General features: G+C 34.3%; 1 protein-coding gene and 2 pseudogenes across 1 annotated transcript; all 3 read right to left on the reverse strand.

The window, feature by feature from the left end:
• Window positions 1-31: 31 nt before the first annotated feature.
• On the reverse strand, window positions 32-4,820 carry LOC122593014 (RNA-binding KH domain-containing protein PEPPER-like). The gene is made up of 6 exons (XM_043765351.1): window positions 4,419-4,820; window positions 1,774-2,020; window positions 1,529-1,680; window positions 1,177-1,446; window positions 729-923; window positions 32-333 (listed from the first exon to the last, which is right to left on the reverse strand). The coding sequence occupies exons 1-6, from the start codon at window positions 4,683-4,685 to the stop codon at window positions 130-132; spliced, it is 1,335 nt and encodes a 444-aa protein (XP_043621286.1). The 5' UTR covers window positions 4,686-4,820; the 3' UTR covers window positions 32-129.
• A 6,880-nt stretch (window positions 4,821-11,700) lies between these two features.
• Window positions 11,701-17,753, reverse strand: LOC122591410 (annotated as a pseudogene).
• A 4,552-nt stretch (window positions 17,754-22,305) lies between these two features.
• LOC122591253 lies at window positions 22,306-26,474 on the reverse strand (annotated as a pseudogene).
• Window positions 26,475-27,750: the final 1,276 nt, after the last annotated feature.

Below are 27,750 nucleotides of genomic sequence, written 5' to 3' on the forward strand. Positions count from 1 at the left end.
TACCTATGTCAATGTTAATGGAGAGAAAGCATGAGCAACTAACTGAAGCTTTAATAGTAATAGTACATTTAAAACAGAGTTTTAGAAAGCAAAGCTTCAAATATGTTGGATGTATCAATCGCGTACATTTTACATCCTGTAACTACTGTATCCTCCTAAACTTCCTCCTAAACCGGGGGCTCCATATCCGCCATACGATTGTCCTCCATAAGTAGATGTTGATGATGCTGGGTACAATGAATTCCCCAATTGAGAGAAGGAAGACCTCAAACCCGAGTCCAACATGCCATAGCTGCTTGGATTTGACGATTCTTTGTGACCATCGACACAATCCTGAGTAATGGAAAAAATTGATAGAATTAATAATACTTGGATACTCTATAAAATGGTGAACACTTCACATTGAATCAATAGTAATTGATGCTCTTTTATTTTCTTTCCATACCCCCCAACAAAAAACCTATCAATAATACTAATTATATCAAATGAGTATGTTATGTTAAATTCATTTGAGCTCAATATAGTTGCTAACGTGTTTTTTATTCAGCGTTGTCATCTTGACTGATATGACTTTCATCATTATTCGAATAAAATCGATAACATGCTGCAATCAATACAGCTGTCAGAAAATAAGTGATGTCATGGATTTACCTTTTTTCTTTAGAACTCTAGTTGTCACCATATTAACTTTGACCATTGAAAAAAATATATAAAAGGTTCAGTCTTACATGAATTAGTTGCTGAGCGGTCTGAACTTGTGTGGTTGTCCCTTTTATTTCAACTGTAATTTCATCTGGTAAACCTCTGCTCTCTTGCACAGTAAGAATTGCACCACTTGTCCGGCGAATATATGCAATATTTGTCCCTCCAACTCCAATAATATCCTCAGCATATATTAGTGGTATTTGCATGGTCTGAGACATCTGGTTAATATAACCAAAGATAATTTATTATAAACACAAAAGATGAGAAATTTCTAATGCATGAAACATATATCTAGTTTACAAATACCCATCCCAACACTACTTTCTTCCAGGATTGATTGTAGTTGTAAGAAGTAAGAACTTCCCAAATTCCATACAGAACGTTCACTTACTCTTAAGATCTCAGTTATTTCAAGAATCTTAAATATATGCAATTATCAAAAACATAAAATAAACAAATATGACTGCTGACCTGGGTGACAATAGGACCGCCAGTACGAGGAATTGCAGGAGATCGTGTAGTGGATAGTCCAGGATCACGGCCATATAAAGACAGGCCATGGGATGTGAGATGTGATTCTCGTTGCAATTCACGGTCCGGAAATAGTGTCTCTCTCCTCAATGGAAGAGAATAATCAGCTGCACCGCCTACGCTGGGCTGTGAGCTCCGCATCATGGGTTTGTCAGCCCATGATGGCTCCACTTGGGGTTCTTGCGTGGCAGGGGTGGCTGCTACATCGTTCTGTATAAGGCAGATCAATAGTCATTATTAATCACATAAATGATGTTATAACTACCATGTAATCAAAGTGAGAATTACTTACAGGCTTTTCAAACAGAGGAAGAACACTACGATCTACCAAAAACTTCCTCAGGTGTCCCACCACAGCTTCTAGAGCTTTCAGAACCTTGATAGCTTCTCCCTGCATATCCACAATCCTCTCGTCTGGGTTGGAAGATATTGCCGACACCTCATCTGCCAGATAACATTTTTCAGATAATAAATTTGATTTTTAAAAGACACGAACTAAGAATGATTGGGACTCAAGCAAAAAGAGTGAATTCGTACCCCCTGAGAGTACCCGCACAGAACAACCAGTGCTCTCCTGAATTGACTTGATTAATGATCCTTGTTTTCCGATCAGACTTATGGCTTGCATCGACGGCACCAACAATCTGATTGAGCAAAATGGAACAGATGCTATACTCTCACCCTCATTCTCTGGAAAGCCATTAATGCGTTTGAATATTCTAATTGCAGCATCCATTGCAGGTGAGAGAGGTAGCTCTGTTTCTTCTTTACCAGACACCAAAACCTTAAAAAAGAAACCAATCAGTAGAATGCAAATTGTCATGCAAGAATTTGGAGATTGGCATGGAAAAAATAAAAATGAATGCAAGAAAAGAACAATGTCATTATTAGCAGGCAATGTAGCTGATTGAAGAACTTCTCCAGATTGATAAATTGGTAACTTTTTAAAAATCATAGAGATTATAAAAAAACCAATGTACAAAGTAACTACCAGACAAGAAAGTCAAGAGTAATAAAAAGATAGCAAGCAGCTAATTGCATATCCTTATGCTCATAATGACATAAATTATTAGGAATCCTACGCCATTAATTCATTTACAAATAACAATCAAATGCACATGAACCACATTGAGCTATATCTTTGAAGTTTCAAGAAAGATATAGAATTTGATATAACCTCAGTGAATAAGAAACTTGCGGCAAAAACAACTAACCGATTATGTTTCGAGTTATACATGTTAAATGACTTTAATTTAGTCATGACTCATGAGACACTTACAAGATACACTGTTATTTATATAAGTGCCGACAAATGACAGACTTCAATTTTGTAAAATACTTGAAATGAACACTTGCGCTAAACTTTGGCAACATGCAGCATCATGAGTATATTAGCACTTCAGGTCTACTTTAGCATTTCTTTTAGCAGTCTCCGAGTCCCATGATATCCTGCTTTTTCCGTAAAAGCAAAAAGCTTTTGGGTGATGTTCAACTAAAACATCATTGACTACAAATTCTTACTGTCATTTGACTAAAACCCATAACAGGGTAAGGAGGCTTATCCACTTATTCATACGGTCTAAATTTTGGGTAAGGTAACCTACTCACTAATTACCATTTTTTAAAATTTAAGAACTCTCATAGTCTCATCACACCGAAATCGCTATGTCTCTTCCTTTTCTAGGGGTTATGAAAAATCCTCTGGCAAGGAGACATTTAAAAGTGAAGAATAACATTCAAAAAGTAAACATTCGTTCTTTCGTTATCCCTTTTTAATAGTTAACTTCACCAAAAATGGGGTAGGGCTTTTAACCGATCTTTTTATGAGTTGGGATCAAACTCTACAAGAAAATGGTCTCCAGGTCTAGGATATATACAAGATTTCCAACTTGTGAGGGCGTGTCAGTAAACTTGGCACAGAACTAGAATTAAGAGCCTATACAAGCCAGGCAGACTTGAACACTTGACAGACAGTGCATACAAATCTTTTCAAAATCCAACAACCTATGTTTTCTTGCACCTCCCATGACAACTGCTTTTGTGCTCCCTTAGTGAGACTATTTTGTTATATATCCCCGAAGGATCATAAGACAGACTCGCATTGTCAACAACCAACTTCAACAATGAGTAAATACAACAATCTTTTTGGATAGTTGGTTGCTATAACATTTTTATGATGCAATAATCCGCTTTCCTTAACATCATTTATGAAAATCCTTCAATATAATATCAAGTCAGGTACCAACATAAGAAAAAAACACGGAAAACACTCGCTTAAATTGCATTCCCATACTAATAAATATCTACCGAAACAAATTCTCAAAGGTACTAAGGTGAAATATGCTACTATACATTTCGGATATCTGTTCAGACCCGGGGAAAGTCAAGCCTTAGGCTCTGAAATACGCAGCCTAGCCAGTATTTCAGCGGGTGTTTGCTATATTTTTTTCCTTAGCCATCAGAAGATATATAACCATTGACGTTCGAACCTAGATCTCTTTTAAGACTTTAAAAACACCTTATGCCCTTACCACCAGGCCACCTCTGAGATGCTACTATACATACTCAGTAAAGCAAAAATCTTTTACAATCTATCAATCCGTTATACATAGGTAACTGTACTACAGTACTCAACCCAGCCCATATAAAAATTTGTAATTTTTTAAGTTTTCAAACAAAAACATTTTGCTACTCCATAAGGGAAGGTATGTAGCTATACATCACCTAAAAATTGACCAAAACTTACATTCCATCACCCAAAACACTATAAAGTTTCTAACTTTATTCGCACATTGCATACATAATGCGAAATCTTACATTATATCACTCGAAACACTGAAATAAATCCTAAACTTTATTCTCACATTGCGTAAATAAGACAAAAAACCTACATTATATCACCTGAAACACTATAAAGTTTCTATGTTTACTCACATCTATAATAATTAAGAAAACAAACATACCAAATAAACCCTTCTAAGTTACTCTAAACTGCGTACCGTATCCAAGAATAACACCGCGTCTACTAATAAAATTCGATTTGCCTAATTTCACAATTCATCATATCCACACAATCTAATTTCTCTAAAAAATCAACCAATCCGATTCAAAAATTAACACCCACAATACAAAAAAACAATCTTTTTTCTTTTTATAAATAAAAGAAAGAAAGAAAGACTTACAATGCGATCAGGGGTACCGAGAGGGGCATCAAGAACACGAATTCGGGCTTTCGTATCTTCACACATCTTTTTAATTATATCCCCTTTTCTTCCAATTATACTACCCACTTTCAGAACCGGAACTATAAGCCGGAAAACGCATTCACCGGGCCAACCGGGCCATTTGGGGGTCAAATCTGCGGTGGCCGGAGGCGGGTCTGTTACAGTTTCTACAACGGTTTCCGGTTTAGGAGGTTCTGTTACGGTGCCGTTGGTTACGGAAGCCATTAGTGTGTGTGTGTGTGTGTATGTGTGTTTTACAGGGTTAGGGTTTTGATTGGAGAAGAGGGTTTGGGTTTGACGAAAGTGAGGTGATCTATGAAGATGGAATCGGAAGTGAAGTCTTTGTTTTTGTTGTTTTTTTTACTTTAGGGGAACTTGGAAAAGCTATACAATTACCTTTTTCTCCTCTTATACTTCAAGTTTCTTGATTCTAGAGATGTGCGTGGTCCGGTTTGGTCGGTTTTTACTAAAAATCTTAACCAAACTAATGTAAACAGTTTAACATTTTTTCAAACTAATCCGTTCAAATTATTATGTCAAACCAAACCAACCAAAACCAATTAACCGGTTTGGTTTGGTCCAGTTAAACGGTTATCATACTTTTGACATTCATATATAAAAACTTTTATTAATACTAAATTGCAAAAGTTTCACTTATACTTAAAGAAACACAAAGTATTTTGAAAAATATAAATCATGTAATATTAATTAGCTTGATGATTTAGGGATTGTATCTTTAAAAATTTTAAATCTACAATTTGAATATGTTCAACTTTATATCAACTAATAATTTGTTATTTATAACTTATAATATTATTGAATATATATATATATAAAATAAACATACCATTGATATAATTAAATGGTCCGGTTTGGTTAAACCGGTTTGATAAAAGTCTAAAACCACGAACCAAACCATAAGAGCGGTTTATTAAAAAGGCAAACCAACGGTTTAAGTTTTTTATTTTAAACCGACCAATCCGTCCAATTACTTCGGTTTAAACAGTTTAGCTGGTTTAGACCAAACCGTGCACATCCCTACTTGATTCTATTTTTGTTTTACTAGCTAACTAAACCCGGGTCCCGGTCATCTAATTGAAAACTTTATAAATAGAAATACATAATTATCTATATTATTTGTTCATATACCCTTTGTTTAAAAAACTTCAACGATAACACTTTGTTTAAATATTGAAAATATGGGGTTAAAAGAGTAACATGTAAAAACATGAATTTAGTTAAACCTTATTAATAGGGAGATGACATTACATTAACAAAATTAGTATATATCAAGGATTCATGTAATAAAATATTGAGAAGCCATGTAAGCAAAAGATGATGTTATAACAATTTTACTTTATTAATATAAGAGATTCTTATTATATATATTTTTTTAATTAAATGAGAATTGATAATTTATATATATACTAAAAACCTATGTAAATGTATAAGTACTCTATGCACGGAATGCACAAGCTTTTAAAGCACAGACTAATTTTAACCAAATTTCGTTTTAAACCCCTAAAATTTCTATTTTTTAACTTTTACCCCACATCAAAGTTTTTGCTTTCATTTTCGTGAAACTAAACTTTTAAATTCTTATGTTTTCATCAAACAACTTTCACACAGTTACGGTTTTACTTTTAAATATTTGGTCTTTGATTATTTTCATTTGTCTTTTTATACGTATAGAAAAAGTAAGTAACTGCTCAGTGCCGCCTCCCGCGGGTTTTGAGCCCCAATACCTCGACGGTGTATGGGGGAGGTTAAGATGTAGGCAGACCTTACCTCTATCTAAGTAGAGAGGCTGCTTCCAGTTTCTACCTAAATGGTAGAAAAGGCCCTCCAACCTTTGCATGGGATGAGGATCCAACCTTTGTAGGCAGACCTTTGCGGGTTTATACGTATAGCGTTTTCATTATACAATAACTTTTATCATTATACAATAACTTTTTATTGACACTAAACTTTTGGTTCTCGGGTTTTCATCATACAATTTGTAGACAGTTATGGTTTTACTTGTAAAGATTTGGTTTTTGATTATTTTCTTCCGTTTTATACATATATAAAGCGTTTTTAATATATACTAATTTTCATCATGTTTACGTGTTATATTCATAAAACATTTAAAGCATTAATATATTTATTATTTGTGTCTTATACAACTTATTATTCATTTACAATATTTTTAATGCTATTGCTAGATGATTAGCTGTAATTTTTAAATTTTAGGTTCGAATATTTGACATAAATTTGCCAAAACTTTATTGTATACCTTCCGCTTCTTCAGGGCCCTCATTTTCTCACTCAACTCAATCAAACACTCGCCAAAAATGTACCCGCGGCAACGTGCGGGGTCAACAACTAGTTTTATACTTATAATTTTTGTGTTTTGCTAACAAACCGTAAAAGTTGTAATAAGATGTATTAATTAGTTATAAACTTATTATAAAATTCAAATATAAGCTTTTAATACAGAAGGTAAAAAAATTTTATTCACGTTAATTGCAGTTTTTAGGGCTGCATTTAACATTTTACATAACTTTTAGATATCTATAATAACGAGATATGTCATCCGGACATTATCTCGGGAGACATTACGTTTATTATATACGGTAACAGGTAGAAAAAAACAAATGAAAACGTGATAAAATGGAGAAAAAAACAAATGAAAATATAGTAACATTATACTATGGGGAAGAGAATATGTGGCTATCATGTAAACTTGGGTATAAAACTCCTTACATGTTAATTTTTAAAACATAAAATTCATGGGGACATGACTTATTTATATTACAACAAACATTAAAAAAAGGGATCAATATCTAAGCTTGAGTACATGATAGTCACATAAACACTTTTCCCTTATAGTATTATATATAAAAAAAAATAAATGAAACTACAAAGAATTAATTATGAAAATAAAAATATTAACATTGTACGATAGGCGTTGTACAATAGCTGAAGTCAAACTATAACCTCCGTTTAAATTTTACTGTATATTTTATTTACGTCCGCCTTAAAGCGTGAGTAATAATTCTAGTGCAGTACTAAAATCGGTGGAATATATATAGAGCCATTGTGCGGTGAAGTTCCACATAATAGATCATGCTAGATTGAATTAAAATTACTAACAATTTTGATGTAACTTTAATTGGATGATAATTAAAAATGTGAATTTATTTAGTTAACAAGTCAAACAGGCCGTCAAGACAAAGTTAAGCTAAAAAACTTTCATAGGTGTGTGGCACAACGCCACAACTAATATGGTTCTTGTTATATATAGCTACTTTTGATTATAAATGAGTTGGTATAAGTTATCTTCTATCAAACGGGCCAAATTACACGCGCTAGAACTTAAGAGTTAATATGGTTTGGTCCTTTAAATTTCAGCCTTTTGCCTTTTTAATGCTCCAATCTTCAAATTATGGTGGTTTAACCTTTTAGAGGGGATATTCGTTCTTTATATACAAGCACGTTATCTGCGCAATACATCGGTGGTCGTGGTGACGACGATGTAGTGGTGCGGGCGATTGTTGGTGGTAGATGAGATGTCAAGTAGACAGTCGTGTAAATAATTAATGTAAAGAGTTAATGGAGATATTTTAAAAAAATAAAAAGTTGTTAGTGTAATTTAATCGTTAGTGTAATTTAATCATTAATGTTAAGGAAGTAGTATAGGTAAAATATTTTAAGATGTACTAAATGAAAATATTACATATATTCAATATTTTTAAAAACAAAGTACTCATTCTTTTTTATTAAATATAGTATAGAAGTAACGATAAAAAAACACATTTTTTTAGGTAGTTTAAGAAAGACACATTTCAATATCTAAAGTTTGCCTTTTGAGTTTAGTTAGTTTAAGAAACCAATGAGTGACTACCAAAAAATGTGCCTCAACCTTTTGACGAGTTTAGGTCTGTACTTATAATGTCTTTAGGCGTGCGTCTTTGGGGAGGAGGACGCCGGATGTTATAGGCAGCGGGAGTCCTAGCCTTACGTCTTCAAGCGGGAGTCCTCACGGAGATTGTGAAGGACGCGTGATAGTGGGGTAGCATATGGGGTAGGAGCTATATAAATTATTATTTATTATCATTATTACTGTAAGTGCAACCTAGAGGGGAGTGAATAGGTTGTACCCGATTTTTATTTGGTTTGTAAGACTTTTTGATTAATCTTCAATACTAGTTACAAACTTGTTTCATTTGAACAACAAAACGATAATACCTGTAAATTAAATACCAACAACCAATTCAATCCTTGTGAAGCAAATATAATAACAATGAAATGAGAAATAATAAGAGATATCTTTACCCAAAAAAGAAATAATAAGAGATAAGGGTAAGAGAATTTATCACCACATGAACACCACGATATATAGTGGTTGGGGTTGGATGTTAACTAATCCGCCTTAATCCACTCCTCGATTCACAATCGAGATTTTGTAGCACTATCTTTCTCCAAAACCGGTGGAGAGTCTGCAATACAATCTTGACACTTCAAGATGAACCAACAATTCCTAACCACTAGGAATTTACCAAGTCTTGACACTTCAAGACATACCAATGATTCCTAACCACTAGGAAATCTTCAATTCTTGACACTTCAAGAATTTGCCCAACTCTAACCACTAGAGTTAAGTATACACCCAAATGATCTTGATACTTCAAGATAATCAATTATCTGGCCACTAGAGATTACAAACAATGGATTCTTGACACTTCAAGAATGAAGCCAAACTCTAACCAATAGAGTTTTGTATACACTCACAATCACACTCACTAGTGTAATTGAACACAAATTTGTAGGACAAATATTATCCTCACTACAAAGTTGAACCCTCTTGCTAATGATATAAAGATTTGAGATATGAATGAATGTAACAATGATATATTCTGGATATGAGCTCAAGAGGTTAGTTGCAAAAGTCACCAAGTCTTCATTTTATACCCATAAAGCACTTTGTAGCTGTTTGACCCGGACAACTCTTAACTGAGGCCGTCCCCCAAGGCACAAGAGCCGTGCTATACCTGGAACTTCACAAAAGCCATGAATTCCTCCCATGTTGTCTCCACTACAAGCAAGAATCTTACCGTACCAAGTTTAACTTCAAAAAAGAATGGGAGAAATAAAGGAAGATGCATACCAACAATATATGTTTAGGGATTGAGAAAGTCAAAAGTTGAAATATGGAAATGAGAAGAATAACCCCAAATTTGAAATATATATCTACATTCCAGATCTTACCACATCAATTACCACATCAATTTTGACTCTTAGCTTAATTTTGACTTTCATTGACTTTCAACACTTAGTGAAATTTTGGCCTCCAATTTTGGTGAAAAATTAAAGTGTTTAGATTTGGATTTTAGCAATTGCAAACATCTTAGAATGATAATATAACACTTAGGAACAAGTATCGGGTCATGAGCTTATGTAACGAATGCTCGATAAATCTCATCAATTTGGACAGAAGGAGCATGACCTTTGTTTCAGCAAGAGCCGTGCTCCATGATACTTAGAAAAAATTTCGACCTCAAATTTGACGAAAAACGAAAGTTTTTATTTTTGAAATTTGCCAATTCCAAACATCTTAAAACATCAATATAAGGTTATGGAACAAGTTTGGAGTCACAGAAGTGTGTAATGAAGGCTGGAGAAAAACGAGTGAAATGGACAGAGAGAGCACGGCTTTTACAGGACATGAGGCCGTCCTCTAGAGCCGTGCTCTGAACTGAAGCCGTGCCTGGGTTTTTCGACAACTTGCTATATTTAACTCAAACTTAATACTTTCATCGTTTTTAGTTCGGAATAAGCGTATGTATACCCAAAACGTTATTAATACCATTTTACATATTCCATATATTGTAATGGCACACCCCACATTGATCGACACTATCAAATAGTGCTACTTTGCGTCTTTATTAAACGTTTTCTAGAAGGATGATCAAGCATGTAAGAATATACGTATGATCAATTATATTTAACACTTACTTTATGTGGCATGTCCTCAATAATCATCAAAACTAAGGAGTGCATTATAAATGTTATAACTCTATTAAACCATATATGCACCAACATTACTATTATTATTATTATGGTAATAAAAACTATAGAGATAGAAAATTGTATGTATAGAAGTTGCAGTGTTTGGAACTTGGAACTTTGGATGGCAATGAAAGAGATAATGATGATCAGATACATATTTTTTATTTATCAAACAAACTTATAATTTAGACCCTACATTATTTGATATTTATAAAAATGGTATCTTAGTTTGACATTTTAGAAAATATACTTGTATATGTTAACATCGAAATGATATTTAGGGGGTGTTTGTGTTTGCGTTTCCAGAATAGATTATGGATATGTTCTTGAGTTTTGTTTTAAAAGGAAAGGAAAAGATTGTAAAGGATTTTAAAAATATTTGGGTTCTTGAGTTTTATTTAAGGGAAGAAGAGAAAAGAAGGGAAAAGATTTGGAAGGAGAATTCTATAGAATTTGTTAAAGATATTTTCCTTCCACTTTTGTGATGATTTGGAAGGAAGGAAACTCTACCCCTTCTCTTCCATTCATCCCTCTTCTCTTCTTTCCCCTCCCTTTACATATAAACTCAAGAACACAGGCTATGTGTTTAAAAACTGCGTTTTGAAAAAGCATGTTCCTACCTGCTTTTTCAAAACTGCGTTTTCTCTCTAATTAAACGCAGATAATCACTTATTTTGCCAAAAACATTTTTTGATTATTTGAGTTATACAAACGCAATAATCAAATAATCAGCTCAAAACTCAATCACAAACACCCCCTTAAAATGGTATTTTTAATCATGTTGTCTTTTATTTTTAAGTAATGTAATGTATCTGTTTAATAATAAAATGTGTTTTTGTTATATTTTAAATGGTGTTTTGTTAATAAAATAAATAATAAAAAGAATTGATGATGTAGCGAAGAAGTTCTGAATCAACTTGCCTTATAAGAGGGAGTCCTGAGAGGAGTACTGAGTGGTATGATGCTGACGTGACAGACAAGAAGCTGGAGGAATCTCCTCCTTTTTAGGGGTGGGGGCTTAATGGACTAAAAGTTCAAACAATTGTAAAGGATCAAATCATTATAAATTTAGATCACTGTTTGTAAACAAAATGGTTTTGTAACTGGCGTTTATTGCCACAAATATGACCTATATAAAGATGAACCTATTTGCTTTTCCAAAAAAACAGGAACCCAATTGACCTGTTACTCAACCATCCTCGGTTAAGAAAATGGAGGTAGGAGATCCAGGATATGGTGGAGCTTGCTTCAACAATGCAGCATGACGACCAGCCATGAGAACAGCTTCCGGATCAGCAGCAGACAATATCTTCACATCAAGGCCTATCTGTCTCTGTATCAACTCATAATTCTCCTGAAGAACCTCGATCTCGCCAAATGGCAGCTTTGGATCCAATGCTTGAACGCCAAGTGTCATGACCTCATCCTTCTTAAACCTCAAGAACGACATGCATTGTTTCTGTGTTTGCTTGAAATTTTCTTTCTTGCCAATTGCACTTTGCTGCAAAGCTTTTAGTATCTCCTGATCAGATGCAAACCTACAGTTTTACTATCAAACTTGTCTCGTAAAATATTCAAGCATTCTCTTTTCCAGCCTTCATATTGTTCGTTCACAAAGATCAGTCCAACTGTTGGTTTGCTCTGAACGAATGCTTTATTATTGCTACCTTTCTTTGACCCACCAGAAGACTGCTTCAAAAGAATCTTCCTGAAAATAATTATTAGCAAATTTCGTTATTCAAATAAATAAATCAGCAATCGGAAAACTAACAGAGGTTAAAGGTAAAGAATTGGCTAGATACATAATAAATAATAGGATTAACAAACGAAAGAAGAACAACGGTGATAGTTTAACCAACTTGGTAAACAGTGGAGTCATATATATTCCCATGTATAGTGAACAAGTTTCAGGATTACTTGTTAAAAGATTTACAGGAACTAGATAGATAATGTGACGAAAATGACCACATAAGCTACATCATTCCAATAATATCTAAGTTATAGAATAAAGCAATTCAGAAAAATTAGGTATCAGAATACACTTCTAAAACTGGTTTGATTCTGACCTTATTCCATTTTAGCAAGATTTATGGATTTATATGCTATAACATTACCCCAATCAATCCATTAGTCTGTAAATAAGTTGAAACTGCCATCTTTAGCAAAAAGATCACTTAACCTCCTATGTGTACAACCTGCTAGAAAATAGCAACAATAACAAATAAAAAGACAAAAAACAAATTCAAAAGAAACACATTATAGTAAAGCACGTTGAGGGGAACCTGAAATTAGTAATAGAGTCCTGCAAGTATCTATTAGCCTTTTGTAGGTTAATATCGGGGTTTTCAGCTTCAGGCCAGCCAACTTTAATTACAAACCCTTCTTTTTTCAAAAGCTTCTGCCATACATACTCAGAAAGGCAAATAGGAGCAATAAGCCTCGTCTGAACATCCATAAACCGCCACACAAGATCATGATTCATACCACTCGATCCACATGAAAGCCTATATTCATCCCTAGCAGCTTGAAAATAATAGAACCCAGTTTTCAGAGCTTCACGGAACATGTAATCGTCGTAGTTCTTTTCAGTCGATTTTATGGCAAAATTCATTTCATTGACAAATACATGATCAGCATATATAGAAGGTGAGCCCACTCTAAAAGATGACTCAGCAGCAAGAACTTCCTCCATCCACGCCTTCTCCTTGGTAAGCCTCAAAATCGCTGCATTGGCAGTTTCAAATACAAAGTTGGTATCATCCATTCCATCACCGGCATCAGCAAGAGAGAATCTAGTAGCATCAGCTGAGAATTCCTTGATAGCTTGTTTTAGGGTCCTAAAACTTCCGGTTGACTTTGACATTTTCTCTGAGTTTAACGTAATGTGGCCGTTGCATCTGAACCCATGAGGCCAATGTTCCTTGGGAAATATCGCAGTGTGGTTATAAATACAGAATGTAAGGTGATTCTGTATGAGATCCTTACCAGACACACGAAGATCAACCGGATACCAATACTCAAACTCGTGCCTCATATTCTTTAAAAGTGATAAAGGAATATCTGAAGAATCGGGTTCTCGAACCGAAAGAAATATATAGTCCCAAACATCATCAGTAAGCTGATCAGGTAATACAACATAGGTGTCTTTACCAAACATATCCCCATTCTGTAACAGATGACAGACTGTATAGTAAGTCATGTAGATTGTGGAATCAGATAGGGATTCCACCAGAAACTTATCATCCCATGGAATACGAGTCCCCAAACAAAAACTTCTAGAGCAAGCCCATTGGTTTAACCAGCTCAGGGCATGCTCGAACCCATGTCGAGTCTCATCAGAGTATAAATTCATGTTGGCTAAGCACTCTTCTGCAGCTTCTCTCCAGCTACCTTCACCATAAGTGAGATACCATTGATCAGTTAAGGCAACAACACACTCGTCACCTGACCGTGATATCACTTTCTTCTCGGGTTCACTGTATACAACAACTTCACCAAGTTTTAGAAGCTTGCTTCTAATTAAGGTTTTAGCATCCTGAACACACATCCCGGCATATTCACCAGCAATCATAGTTCCTTCATAGAAACCACCCTTATAGATTACCTTTTTAGCAGCATCGAGCTTTTCTCTCTCATTTTGGCTCTTGATTTTCATGTCGACACATTTTTTCAGCAGATTTATCACCAAACTCAGGATGGCTAATGATTGGGATGACCTCAAAGGGTAATACCCACTCATCTTTTATACCGAACTTAGCCCTGAAAGAAGCTTTTGATTTCTGATGTGTCATATTTTATACCATTTCCCACGTGATTTTAGAACCAATTATTCGTTGTTTTTTATAGTTTATATCAAACTTTCGATGCTTTGAGGGTGTGTTAAGTGTTTTCAGGTTGGAAATTGATTAGACGAATGAATTGGTTGATTTTGATGAGTTATGGAAGAAACGGGAGAAGGTTTCGGTTGAAATCAAGCGAAAGACGAAGAAAACGAAATCTGGAAGTTGTAACGGGCGTTATATAGTGGTTTTGGGTTTCACCTGTAACTTGAAGTTACTGTACTAACTTGCAGTTACTGGAGTAACGGCCGTTACAAGGAAGAAGAAAACTAACGGCCAGTTAGCCCACTAACGGCCGTTACACGATTTTAGGTTAGCCCACTAACGGCCAGTTACAATGACCGATTAACCGTTTCAATCATTTGATTATCTTCAATAATTTTAGAATGTTTTTGCAACCTATTTATATGATCCAAAATTATGCAGATTCGGCGCCAAACTGCGTCGCAGTTTCTCTAGTTTTGTTCTTGTCTTTTTAATATGAGTAGCTAAATCTCTTGCACCCGCTTGGGTAGTAATCATGTCATAGGGTCGAATTAATGTTGCTTGTAAGTGTTGAACAAGGTTTATATGTTTAATCAAAGATCCACATTTATTTGGATTTAAATATTGTTTTCAACTTTTATATTAATTGATTGATAATTGTAATTAGAAGTTCGGGAGAAATCTATGTCATTGTCAATTGATTTATGAAACGGTTAATCGGTCTATAATTAACCTAAAATCGTTGGAGTTCGGGAGAAATCAACGATAAAAATTTTAAACAATTAAATTCATTTCGAGTTAGTAAACGCTTATGATAGAGGGATCTAATTAGGCGAATAAGCAGTTCGGGAGAAAGCTTTTAAAGATTAAATCATTAAATCAACTTAGGTTCTCAATGCTTAATTGTTTTGAGTAGAAATTAAGTGTGGGGGCAATAATCATATCTAAAACATATAAAGTTTCAAGTATAATGGGAGTTCATCTTGTCTACCTTTTAAGTCGTTCAACAAATGCAAGTAATATTTAGACCCGATGATTGGCATGTGAGCTGATCCAAGTAGGTGTTCTTTTTAAATCTTTGTTAAGATTCAACAACCAAATATTCTCTTGCGATTAATCCTACGGGATTACTGACTTTTCTTACTAACTTTTGCAACGTGGCAATTCGGCCACAAAACCCCCCTTTTTAATCTGAATCATTTTATTGTAACAATTGCTTAATAAGTCCTTGTGTTCGACCTCGGTTTACCAAGTCAACTATATTGCATATGAACGGGTTCACTGCCCGCAAGTGTGTAGTAGTCAGTAGCTAGGTATTTCGTGTTTATAAATTTAAAACTAGAAAATACACATCAATTTCAAATCCTGCAAAATCATTAAGTTGGCGTTAAAGTAGTGAGTAAATCCCAATCAAATTGATATTTTTCTAATTTACTTAAAAACTTGACAAGTTCCTATATCATAATGTATATAGACAAGATTTTACGAAATCCTATATAAATTTTTTTTTTTAAAGTTTTGCACCATTTATCATACATATAGGAAGGAATTTATCTCTGAAAATTGTAATACTCACAGCTATATATTCTCTTTAACTTGATTTTTCCTTTAATGACTTCTGGTTTTCTTAAATGGTTTTCAATTTAGAAATCCCCAAAAGACAAACTTGTGATCAGAAAGACATTAGCCACTAGATACATAATAGTCCTAAAATGACAACAAAAGAATCAAGTAAAAGTACAAAACAAAAAAAAAAGGAAAAAACATGATCAATCGGGTAATCTTACAGAAGTCCAAGTTACAACCCATCTTGTCTCTGACAGTGACAATACAGTACGTTCTTTTTCTATTGAATAATTTCATGTACGATATGATAGAACCAAAAAAAGAGGGAAAAAAAAACTAGCAAATAAGTTAAATTCTCTTGTGCGTAGTTAAAACCTCTAGATATCATGCCAATGTGTCCATTAGAAGATACTACAACAACTGATTGATTCAGTGAAATAAATTGTACAAGACCACAAAGTACAAAAAATTATTGTTAGAGTTCTAAAACTTTTGGAAGACATAAATTTGACAACCAATAGCTCCGAATTCGTTTTCAAAATAAAAACGTGGATTGTTATTATCGGTAAAAGGAAAGCAACATAATAATTTATAACACGATAAAACATATTGACTGAATATACAAGAAATATTACCTGCAACGCCATAAAATCATCAGGGGAATCACTGGGCACGCTGGTGACTATTCCAGTACCTTTATCAGTAAGCACCGAAAGCATTGGAAGGCAGTATATAACTTCATTGACTGACAAGGGTGACCGAAGGGGTAATCCTATAAGATCTTGACCAATCAACTCCACGAGACATGTAGGCTTCTTGGGTACTCGCGACTTGCCTTGATATGCCAAATTGCGAGCTGCATGCCAAGTCAAAATAAAGACTTCATCTTGATTGATTTCAAAAGCTCCATACTTGCCATCTGGCAAAACCCAAGAACTGGTTTGACCATACATGGTCTCTGGTCTTAAGGTTGCAGCAACGAGATAGACCTTCTTTCCTTCCAAATGTGCAAATTTAGCAGGGAATGGTCGGACCACCTCCATTTTAATGAGCGTATACTCCTGAGGGATAACACCTTCCCCTGATGACCGATCATGATCAGCACAAGGCTGCCCATCCAAAGGCGAGTAGATTGTATATCTCAAGTCCTCAACAATCTTGCCATATCTTTCCAACTTCCTCATCTGCCACCTCACAAAACTATCAAAGAACAGATTGGCCCTTGTAGCAATGAATGATCTCCTCCAGTCAGCACCCAACCCAAAAGCCTTGAGATCTTCCATAGCCAATGGAGGAAAAAATTTAAGCCACTCATCAGATTTTTTTAATGTAGCAATCACATCATCCGCTAAACCATACCCACGCATTATTTCCCACTTATAAGTCCCCCTACCAGTTTTCGATGCGGCCTTTGATTTTTTTTTCCCTTAAACTTGCCTCCTTCATTATTAGCTTTATTAGATTCTGGTTCACTAACAATCTCGTCTGCCTCAGGGAACACCGACGGATTCCCAAATTCTTCTATTTCCCTCCTAAGTTTATCCGCAGAGGCCTTAATTGGCATTCCAGTACAATGAAATCCAAAGGGTAAGAGCACATTCACACCCCTAAGCCTATGATAAGCAGCAGCAAATTCAAGCTTGGATAGCGAAAACGCATGGCCCAAGTGTAAATATCCATTCATATACGGAATAGGAAAGGTCCCCAAAAACTTATCTCCTGCTTTAGGCCGTTGGTCATTAGCTTTAGCATTGAACACTTGAGCCTTATCCCACCAAGTATGTACTTGTCTCTCTATTTCAAGAAGCTGGTCCCTCCTCTTGAAGCTCTTCCCACTATCGGTCTCTGCCATCTCCGTTAATATATATTTAATTAAACCATGCCAAATCAGAAATTTGTTGTGAAACTGCCATTTAATTAAATGAGTTATTATCATTAGGCGCCCCTATCGTTGTCAAAATTAGCTTTTGTATCATTAGGTGCGCCGATGGTTGATGTTAATTACGCCACCTGCCCTTTCAACTAACGAATATGACTCTCTCTCCGTTAAAGCCCCCCATGTGCATTACACATGAGTATATTTTCATTATTTTGCATCTAAAACACCATCTCCAACTTTTTCATCTTCTTTTCAAGATCAAACACATGAACCAGAAATATAATTAACTATAAATCTTTCATCTACTTGTGTATGTGATCGAAGTGGGTATCTAGAGACTCCAATAGTTGGATTTTAGTCATTTGATTGAGAGGGGTCATCTTGCAAATACCTAAAAGAGAAAAAACGTGGCGGCAACTAGTTATTGTTATGGCTGGAATTTTTGAGGTCGTTTTCCCAAATATTCCTCATCTACAGATCTCGTTTTTGCATATTTTCCTCTATATGTATATAGGTTCGATTGTTACAAGAATAATAATGATAGGATTGAGTATTATTAATGTTAGTTCATGAAGCTCACAATGTGTACATAAACACAAAAGGAAAAAGGCATAAACACAAGACTCAAACACTTACTATATCAATGCCTTGTAAAATGTAGAGTCATGTAAATACAAGGACCAATGTTGTAATTCTGTAAATTAGTAAGTTAAGGGTACAAAGTGTCTAAATTGAAAGATAGTTAGTTAAGAGCGGTTTCTTATTTTTTAGTGTATATATATATATATAAGGAAAATGATTTATGATGTTAACATCATCTTTGTGGATGATGTTGCTCTCACAAACTCACTTAAATAAATTTTTACACATGTCAAAAAGCCCCCCATGATTTTAATGGTTTGTGAAAACAACATTATCCAACCAAAATAATGTTAACATCATCCCAAGTTATCCCTATATATATATATATATATATATATATATAGTTTCTCTGTTTCTTTGTAATATACCATATATATTCAATACAAAATATCACAAATTCTCTCAATAATGTCGATTCATCTTATGCGACAATTTATATTAAAATCTCGTATCTGTATAGTAAAGAAAATAAGGGTTTGATTTTTTAGGGTTTGATGTTTAAGCGATTAATAAAACTAAAATTTTGTGTTTGTAGATTGAATTGAAATCTGTAGTTGTTTGTTGTTTTGAATGGTTGCGAAGGATAATATACTCTCACATCGTGAGCACGTGAGGGGTTGACGGAAAATGACTAAAGATGGGTAGTCAAAAAGGCGGGTAGCGTAATTAACATCAATCATAGGGGTATATAATGATACAAAAACAAACACAGGGGGAAAACGCTAATAACGACAATCACGAGGGCACCTAATGATATTAACTCTACTTAAACCCATGGTTCACTTCAAGTAATTGGTACTTAGCAAACTTTGAGTGAAACTGTCATGAAAAAAATTACAATTTCTAGTCAATTTCTGATCAAAGATTAAGAAGAGGTACCTGGTAAAGAAGGTGAAGGTATTCAAAAATTTCTTTTGAGATTTTTTTTTTTTTCTGTTCAACATCAAAACGAGAAACAAACAATTTAATATCCTAACCAAAATTATTAAAACATAATTCATGTCATTATACCCAACTTGAAAAAAATAAAATCTTATAATTGCGCCGCCTGGGAAGAGGGATATTGATTCAAGAAAACCCAATCACAATATGAATATTACACTACAATATACTGTCACACTTATGAATATGAATCTATATATTTGTATATATAAAGAATACTGATGAGGTAAGACACGAAAACAGGGTTTAAGAAAGCCCTAACAACACTGTATATATCCAAATTATTTTACTCTTTCAGCCCCTCCACTTTATTCTTCAACAATACCTGCACAATATATATTGGGGTTTATTAAATAATAAAATAACTTTACCTATTTAACCAATAAATAAAATAATTTGAGACAAAAAAAAAGAAGTAACGGGTTAAAGAAACAAGAGTACGTACTGGACTAGTGGACTTGCCAAAGAGATTAAAATTCATAAGTGATTCAATTTTTTCAAACATCATCGTCTATGTTTTTTTTAAGTTTAACTAGATGGGTTCCACACTGCAGCGGCAAAAATAGATAACGTTCGATATGGAATGTGAACAAAGGGTGGGGCAATTTACGAGTTAGGTTTTTTGCTATGTGTTTGCGTGTGAGGAGAGATAGAGTCCGAAATTTTTATAACGATATTTTAGTCGCAGTATATAAAATGGATATAGTAATGTATTAAGATGAAGGATAAATTACACATATCACGTTCTTAAAAATTTAAGGCGGAGGTACCATTTTTTTTATATAATATAGATAAGATTGCATCATATTGGCTTGAATGACACGATATATAATGATCACCCGATATATTTTGAAAAGTAGTCGTATATTTTAGCTCTTCGTCATCATTCGCTTCTAAGGGTAGTTCCAAATGTCTCGTTAATGTGGAAAATGTCCCACACTCCCACCCATGATTTCTTCTCGTTCGGGTGAAAACTCAACTATGTGCTCGCATATATAAATGGGTGACGATCTATACATCAGTGTTTTTTAACCATATACCACTAAAGATGTTTCACATTATTATACATTATACATTTATACTGTACAACATTTTCCATAGAATACCACATGATAAAGTAACTCTCCCAGTGTCGTCTTTCACGGGTTTTGGGTCTCAATACCATTACCAAAGGTAGAGAGATTGCTTCCAGGTTCTACCAAAGGTAGAAAAGAACCTCCAGTCTTGCTAAGCATGAGGATCGAACCCATATCCTCTGTTTCCAGATGCAATGACTTCAACCACTGTTTCAACCCAGTTGGTTAGAATACCACATGATGTCTATGGGTACACCCTACAAATCTTTCACATGTTGCAAGATAATGGTGGATTCACCCACAAGAGAGTCGAATATATATATATATATATATATGTCACCGGATGAAACCTCTCGAGTGATGTTGTAACAAGAGCATGATCCGACTTGTGGAATCGGGTCTTGAATACACCCCCAAAACCCGTTTCACGTATGTTATTGAAAACGTCATTTTTGAATCCCTAGATTTTAGTGGTTTGTCTTCAATGAAGCCGTGAAATAGTGAATATGATCGATACATTGTGTTGTTCTTCTGACCATAACAATTCACCATATTTTGATTTGGCCTAACTTGTATATATATAAAAATTATGTGAGTTTGAGTGAATGATTAGTTTTTTTTTTTTTTAAAAAAAAAAGAAGAGGTTGAGTGAACGTAATGTAGTGGTTCTTTTTACATGTTTTTAGTTAAGTAATATTCCCCTCGTATCTCAAATTATGTAAAAACTTCTCTCTGATAGATGCATATCGTTTTAGTTATAGAAGAAAGATATTGACCAAACTATTAATATATGTTCAAAACAAGTTATTACCAAGAGAGTTCGTTATTACTCGTATTAAACTTGATTCTAGATGGCCAAAGCCATTCTACATGAGCCTCCACGGGTTTAGTCTGTCTAGAATTAGGTTTCACGAGTGACAAATATCTTAGATCGTGATCTCGAGAATAGGCTTTTTAGTAGATGATTGACATTCCTAAAACAAAGTCATGGCCCAGAAAATTTCACTTCTACAAATGTGACAAAGATTATGAATGTCAGGAGTTACAAATATGGTGAAATGGAAAATTAACATCCAACCATCCACATGTTTTTCCGATTGGAGCGATGTCCAAAAGGTTGTAAAAACGAAACAAAAGAGGCACTTGTGATCGTTAGTTAAAGGACGATACATGGTTGCTAGATTAAAGTTGTAATAGACATTTGATAAGTGCAATACAAGCATGAAATGTTGGTAACAAAGTATGTCCAACGTGAAAATAAGAATGTTAAAATCTGAAAGGCGTTTCCTAACAAGTTTTTCTATAAATTAAAGAATGTGAAATCTGTTACAAAATCCGCCAACGAGAATAACAAAAAAAACTAAACCTTAATAATGAGGTTGTTAAGGAGCATTTGTCTATGAAAAGGAGACGTTTGTTAAGGGTAATGAAGGTCCAACAGCATCCCTTGCAATCGTTGTTTAGGGTTTCTTGAAAATACAAGTTTAGCAGGCGAAACATCATTTTCGTAACAAGTGGATAGCTAATTTGGTGCAAACTAGACATCACTATTTTGATGAAAAGGACATTAACTTCATTGAAATAGACTACGAGAAGCATTCTCACTAGACCTGCATTTGACATGATGTTGCACCATCTCACGTATGCCTTGAAAGGGAAGTGAAAACTGAAAACTATATGAAGTGTGTACTCGAGTGGTGATGATTGTGGTGTTGACATCATACCAATTAAGCACGTAAATAACCTATGTAGGTCAGCGACTTAGCTCACTCGGGATAACTTTTGTATACCAGATAGCCAGAATGAACATGTCACCGGCATGCAAAGATACTATCAAGACCGAAACGGTAATGGAATCCATGAAATAGTATATAATATGCCTTCATTGTTTTTCAAAGTATAAAGAAAAAGAAAAGTTTGATACCCAAATTCTCTAAACATTTTTTTGAGAAGAAAGTAAAAAAGGTAATTAAAAAAAGAAAAAAAAATAAGACAAAGGAGACTGTAAACTCAGCTTAAGTCTAAAAAGTTTCCCTTTTAGCTCCATTATCACACAACACCATTACTATGATGAAAGAAGATTAGAAGAACAAACAGACTATACAACTATTTTAACATAGTCGAGATACCACCAGCCGTTCAAATTTTACTTACCCGAATACCAAAACTTTAAACAGGAATAACATCGAGCTTTGATGAGTCTTCACATCTCAAAACAATTCCCTCCAAGTTCACAGGAAGAAGACATCTGGTCCATTGGCATCCTGTTGGAACACCCTCAGATGGCGGCACAATCATCAACACGTTGTTGTGTCTCTGCACAATTCCCATCACACTAACGGTACTGCCTTCTTTAATATACCTGCATATGATTCAAATTATGATTAAAGCAGGTAATTTGGAGAACAATACTGGATCAGATAAGGGACCAAGTTAAATACCCTTCTTTGAGCCGCATCACACGATCGTCCATTGGGATATTTCTGTCATTCAACCATCTGATGAATTGAGGAGATGAATCTACGTTTGACTGGTCAACTTCAATAACAGAAGGTTCCTCGACATATGGAGTCACACGGGCACCGTAACCAGTTTTAACTAATGCCCTTAAGCCGGATTGAAAATCGGATATATAAAAATCCACCACATGTCTCTGCATTTGTTAATGCATCAACATTTCAGTAACTATAGGTTTAGAATCACATGTAGAAACACAACAACATAAACATGCCAACTTGATGCACATTAATGTGTAGTGCTTGTATACATTTAACACCAAACTGCGGCATTTTATCACATCAACTTTGACAAAATTTATGAAAATGTGGAAGACATAGTAACTAAATCTAATTGCATAAAGAGTAATAGAATATGACCACTTTAAATAATTAAATAATAAAAGTTGACGTCAAGCTCAGCTTAAATTAATAATTTATAAAGATTTGTTACTAATCTATCGAATGCATCTCATATATTCCATCTTTGCCTGTAAAGTTCAATGAGGACAAAAAGTTTAGAATCTTCATAATGAGTTAATCATGAATTAATGATATAATCTTAATGATTTCAAACAGTCAAATTATAAGTGTTCTTTTTGGAATGTAGCAAGAATTATTTAATCATAGGAGAATATTTTGCTTTATGTAAAGCTAAAATACACATGCAATCCAAAAAGAAAGGCTAGACTTGTGTTCACCAAACCTAACAAGCTGTATAATAGATTAAAAAAAAAAAAGGTTTAAATTGCAATCAAGCATAACTTTCATTTTGCATTAATTGCTACAAAACAAGACTCTAGAACTGAATATTTGAATAGGGAAATCAATTATTATCCTTACCTCCATGGACCGCAGACCCCAGGTAAAGCGACGATGTGTGGGATTGGCAGGTTTTGAACTCCATCCTCGATATTCATATAAACTTGTGGATGTATAAACACATCTAGGGGTCCTTTGGAATGATGACTCCAGAGGAACATTTCCACAAGTAACCACCTTCAAGATATTAAAAGTTCATGAACGGTATGAGCAACTAAATAAACTTACAACTTAATCTATGTTAACGATCCCCATAGTCATAGATGGAAACATTTCTTCGAAATGATATCAAATTTCAAATGACACACGGTAAGCTAATAACATCAAAGTCTTCCGAGTTCCAAGTCCTAAACCACAGACCGACTATACAAAAAAGCAGAAACTTACTAGGCAATGTTGGTGCAATCAGTTAAGATGGGTTACTAAAACCTGAAACGTGTGGATGATCTAGTTAAGTCGATTTGCATGTCGCTTTTAAAAAGAGGGTTACTACGTCTTTTCTATGATATAAGAACCAACGGATATCATCCATAAATAGAGGGATATACCTATCCAAAGGTGATTATGATGTTTTAGAGTAAAAATATTTAAAGTTCACACATGTGAAGTATAGGTAATGACCTAAAACTTCTAACACATGACATAAGCCCAAAGCATCAGCTTTTCACATAGTGATACCTAATTTTGACGAAAATCATCAATATTGCAAGCTTAATGATGAAATCAAGAATTAATAAACAAACCTATTAAGAAGATTCTCAGTTTCTCACATTACGAAACTAAGTATAATCATTCATATATTTATAGGATACAAATTAAAAAAAACAAGCAAGCATATGTGCAACATACCCCAGAAATCTTGACAAACTGCCCATTCTTCGCCGTTCTAAGTTCAGCATCTGGATACCCATCAATAAAATCAACTAAAGATTTTCTTCCCCAACATCCAAAAACCGAGCTGCCAGCAGCCAAAAATGTTAACAATTTCAATGAGAAAAATGAAATTGCTAGCAGCCATAAATATAAACGTTGTAGCAATAACCATTGAGGAAATAAATCAGTATTTGAAAGTACCTGCTGAAAGAACGACCAGTCTGTGGACGAAGGTAGGTAACTGCTTGATTTTTAGCCATGGTAGTTCGCGATTTACCCTGCGCCGTAGAGTCTGCCTGACCTGACCCCTTCCGTGGTGCACCAGCTGAGTTAAGAGGTCCAGATGTGATGAGTCCTGTGGTTGGGAGAACCGGGATAGGTCCAGAGTTGTGTCTAGAAGAGGGCAAACCTCCACCTTGTGGTCCAGAGGACTTCCTAATGGGTTCACCGTGCTTATTTAAAGGACCAGAACTGCCTTTCTTCATGGAAGATGACCCTGGACCAACCCCAGAAGTCCCCATTCTATTAGCGGAATTTGACGTTGTTTGGTTGGAATGAGATGAATTCCCACCACCAAATGACCCAGTTCTTAAAGGAGCACTTGCTATCGGTCCTGATTTTCTTGGTCTGGAGCTAGCATTTTCCACATCAAACATTTTTCCAAGTTCGCCGGATTTTTTTATGTCACCGCCAGTGTAAGGCATGGCAGTGGAGGACATAGTTGGAACCCTTTCTTTAGGCTGTTCAGGCCGGCCCGATACATATAAACCATTATTCAATTGATGGGATGGAAACCGTGAACTCATTTTCGAGTAAAGTAGTATATGTAAATAAATATCTACAAGCAAACGATCCTTTGGTAATACTCAGCCTAGAGCATAATCAAGACCTACACAAAAAATTCAAAATATCACAATTTCCGTCAAAGTACTTCAAGAAAATTAGATAATTGTATAATTATTCAAGATTTCTATTTATCGCAGCATCGGGCATCACACGCAAGCAACTGGCATCACCCGCAAGCAACTTTAAGTGCATAACAGTAAAGGAATATTGGCATACTTACCTCATAAAGAAAACAAGAATTACCTACCACATTTATTTGTACCAAATCAATGAATAAGCTCCATAAATGACTAAAATCATACTTTAAACATAAGAAATCAACTTTAAATTATCAATCCTGAAAAATAAAACTAAAAATTTTGATAATTTTTTTTTTCCAACCTTAAGGCAAATTCAACTCAATGAGAAGATCCAACCAACAACCACAAAAAATAAATAGTACAGTCACAACGACAACTATACCCAATCCTGTCAAAGCCGGGGTACGAGGAGGTGGGATGCATACTGTCATACCTCTGCACTAAACTAAAAAGACTATAAATTTCACAAATTTATATACTGTATCTAACACAACAGATCCAAATCAAAAACAAGTAAACTAATCAATGTCACAGATCAAAGGTTTAACATCAAATAAACAAATACCCATTTCAAGAAAATAAAAGAAAAATGATAAAAATCAAAACTTTAACATCAAATCTAAGTAAAACATAGATAATAAACACTAAGTTAATTAAACTAAAAAATGTACCTACATTGATTAGTGGAGATCAGAAGCCCTAAAAACAAAGAGTATGATATAATTAAAGAAATTTTATATGTATATGCAGTGAAGAAAACAGTACTGGAATTTGTAAATACCTTGTGAGAAGGAGGAAGTGTAAACATGGCTGATCATGAGAGAGAGTAGAGAGACAGAGAGGAAAGTTTTAAAATGGGGGTTTGTTTGTTTGTTTGCAGCACCGATTTGTAAACCCTCAAAGAAATTTCGGACTTAATTTTTTTCTCACTAATTATGTACACATATACATACAACATATAGTATATAGTTATATACTCGCATACATATTGCTAATATTATATTATTGGACTAAATTATGATACTCTTTTACACTTTTTGTATGTAATATTTTTATCTTTTGAAGATTGACAAGAATGACCCTTTGTTTTGATCTACATTTTTGTGTTTTTGCTTGTTTTTTTTTTTAGTTTGTCAACCGATAAAATATAATAAGGTTTTGTGTATTGTGGAAATAGATTTAGGTTTTTGAATATAATTTTTGTTTTTTGTTTCTGAATTGATGAACATTTTGGTAATGAACGTATTTTTGGGTGTTTCATTACGAAACTAGATCTTGGGGTGTTCGGTTGAAAAGAATTATAAAGAATGAAAATGTAAGAAAGAATGAAAACAGTAAAAAAAAACGAATATTTGAAAAGAAAGTGAATTATGTGATATGATATCCACGGAGAATGAAAATGATTCTAATTACTTCTTCATTCCATTCTCATTTTTCATTACAAAATAAATAAATGAAGTCTTTCTCATTCTAATGTTCTATTTTCATTCCATCATACCAAACATCCTTTGGGATTCTGGAAATCTTATTGCCTTTTTTTGTATCAAACTGATGAAATTTTTGATAATGAATATGTTATCAATTTGGATCTATTATTTTATTTGTTATATAAGTAAAGAAAGGAAAGAAACTGTCTACTGCCGTTTTTTACGAGTTTTTGGCCCTGATACATCAACGGTGTATTGGGAAGATTAAGATATAGACAAATTTTACTTCTACTTAGATAGATAGTCTGTTTTCAAGTTCTACCTTGATGATAAAATGACCTCCAACATTTGCATAAGATGAGAATTAAACCTCGATCTCTGTCTCAATAGGTCAGAGTGAGTATCAATGTCCAAACTACGCTGCTTAATTTGTTTTATAATTGAAAGCTCAATACGTAGAGAAAAACAAAATGATCAGCCGACTATGTTTCAAGTGTTTGGTCGTTTATTTGTGCGATTTGTTATCTTCGACTAGCGTGCCTTAAAAAGGGTAATTGGATGGGAACCCCCTGATACCATATACCATTTGGTACCTACTAATCCTCCAGCCAAGCTAGTGTCCAGGTGAATCTCAACTATTTAATAATCCCCTGATTATCTAAAGTTTGCCTTTGGCAAAACTCAAACTTAAGATCTCTCCTGAAAAGTGGCGGATGGTGGCCACTAGGCTATTACCTAATGGTTCGACTAGAGTGCCTTATATTAGT

Source organism: Erigeron canadensis, chromosome 3 (assembly GCF_010389155.1).
Source record: "Erigeron canadensis isolate Cc75 chromosome 3, C_canadensis_v1, whole genome shotgun sequence".
Lineage (NCBI taxonomy): Eukaryota > Viridiplantae > Streptophyta > Magnoliopsida > Asterales > Asteraceae > Erigeron > Erigeron canadensis.

Bases quoted from the DNA above. Each gene is read 5' to 3' on its own strand.
- LOC122593014 (XM_043765351.1), bottom strand. From the start codon at position 4,685: ATGGCTTCCGTAACCAACGGCACCGTAACAGAACCTCCTAAACCGGAA. The intron at 1,681-1,773 runs GTACGAATTCAC...GTTATCTGGCAG, and splicing joins TGTGCGGGTACTCTCAGGGG to ATGAGGTGTCGGCAATATCT. The intron at 1,447-1,528 runs GTAAGTAATTCT...TGCCTTATACAG, and splicing joins TTCCTCTGTTTGAAAAGCCT to AACGATGTAGCAGCCACCCC.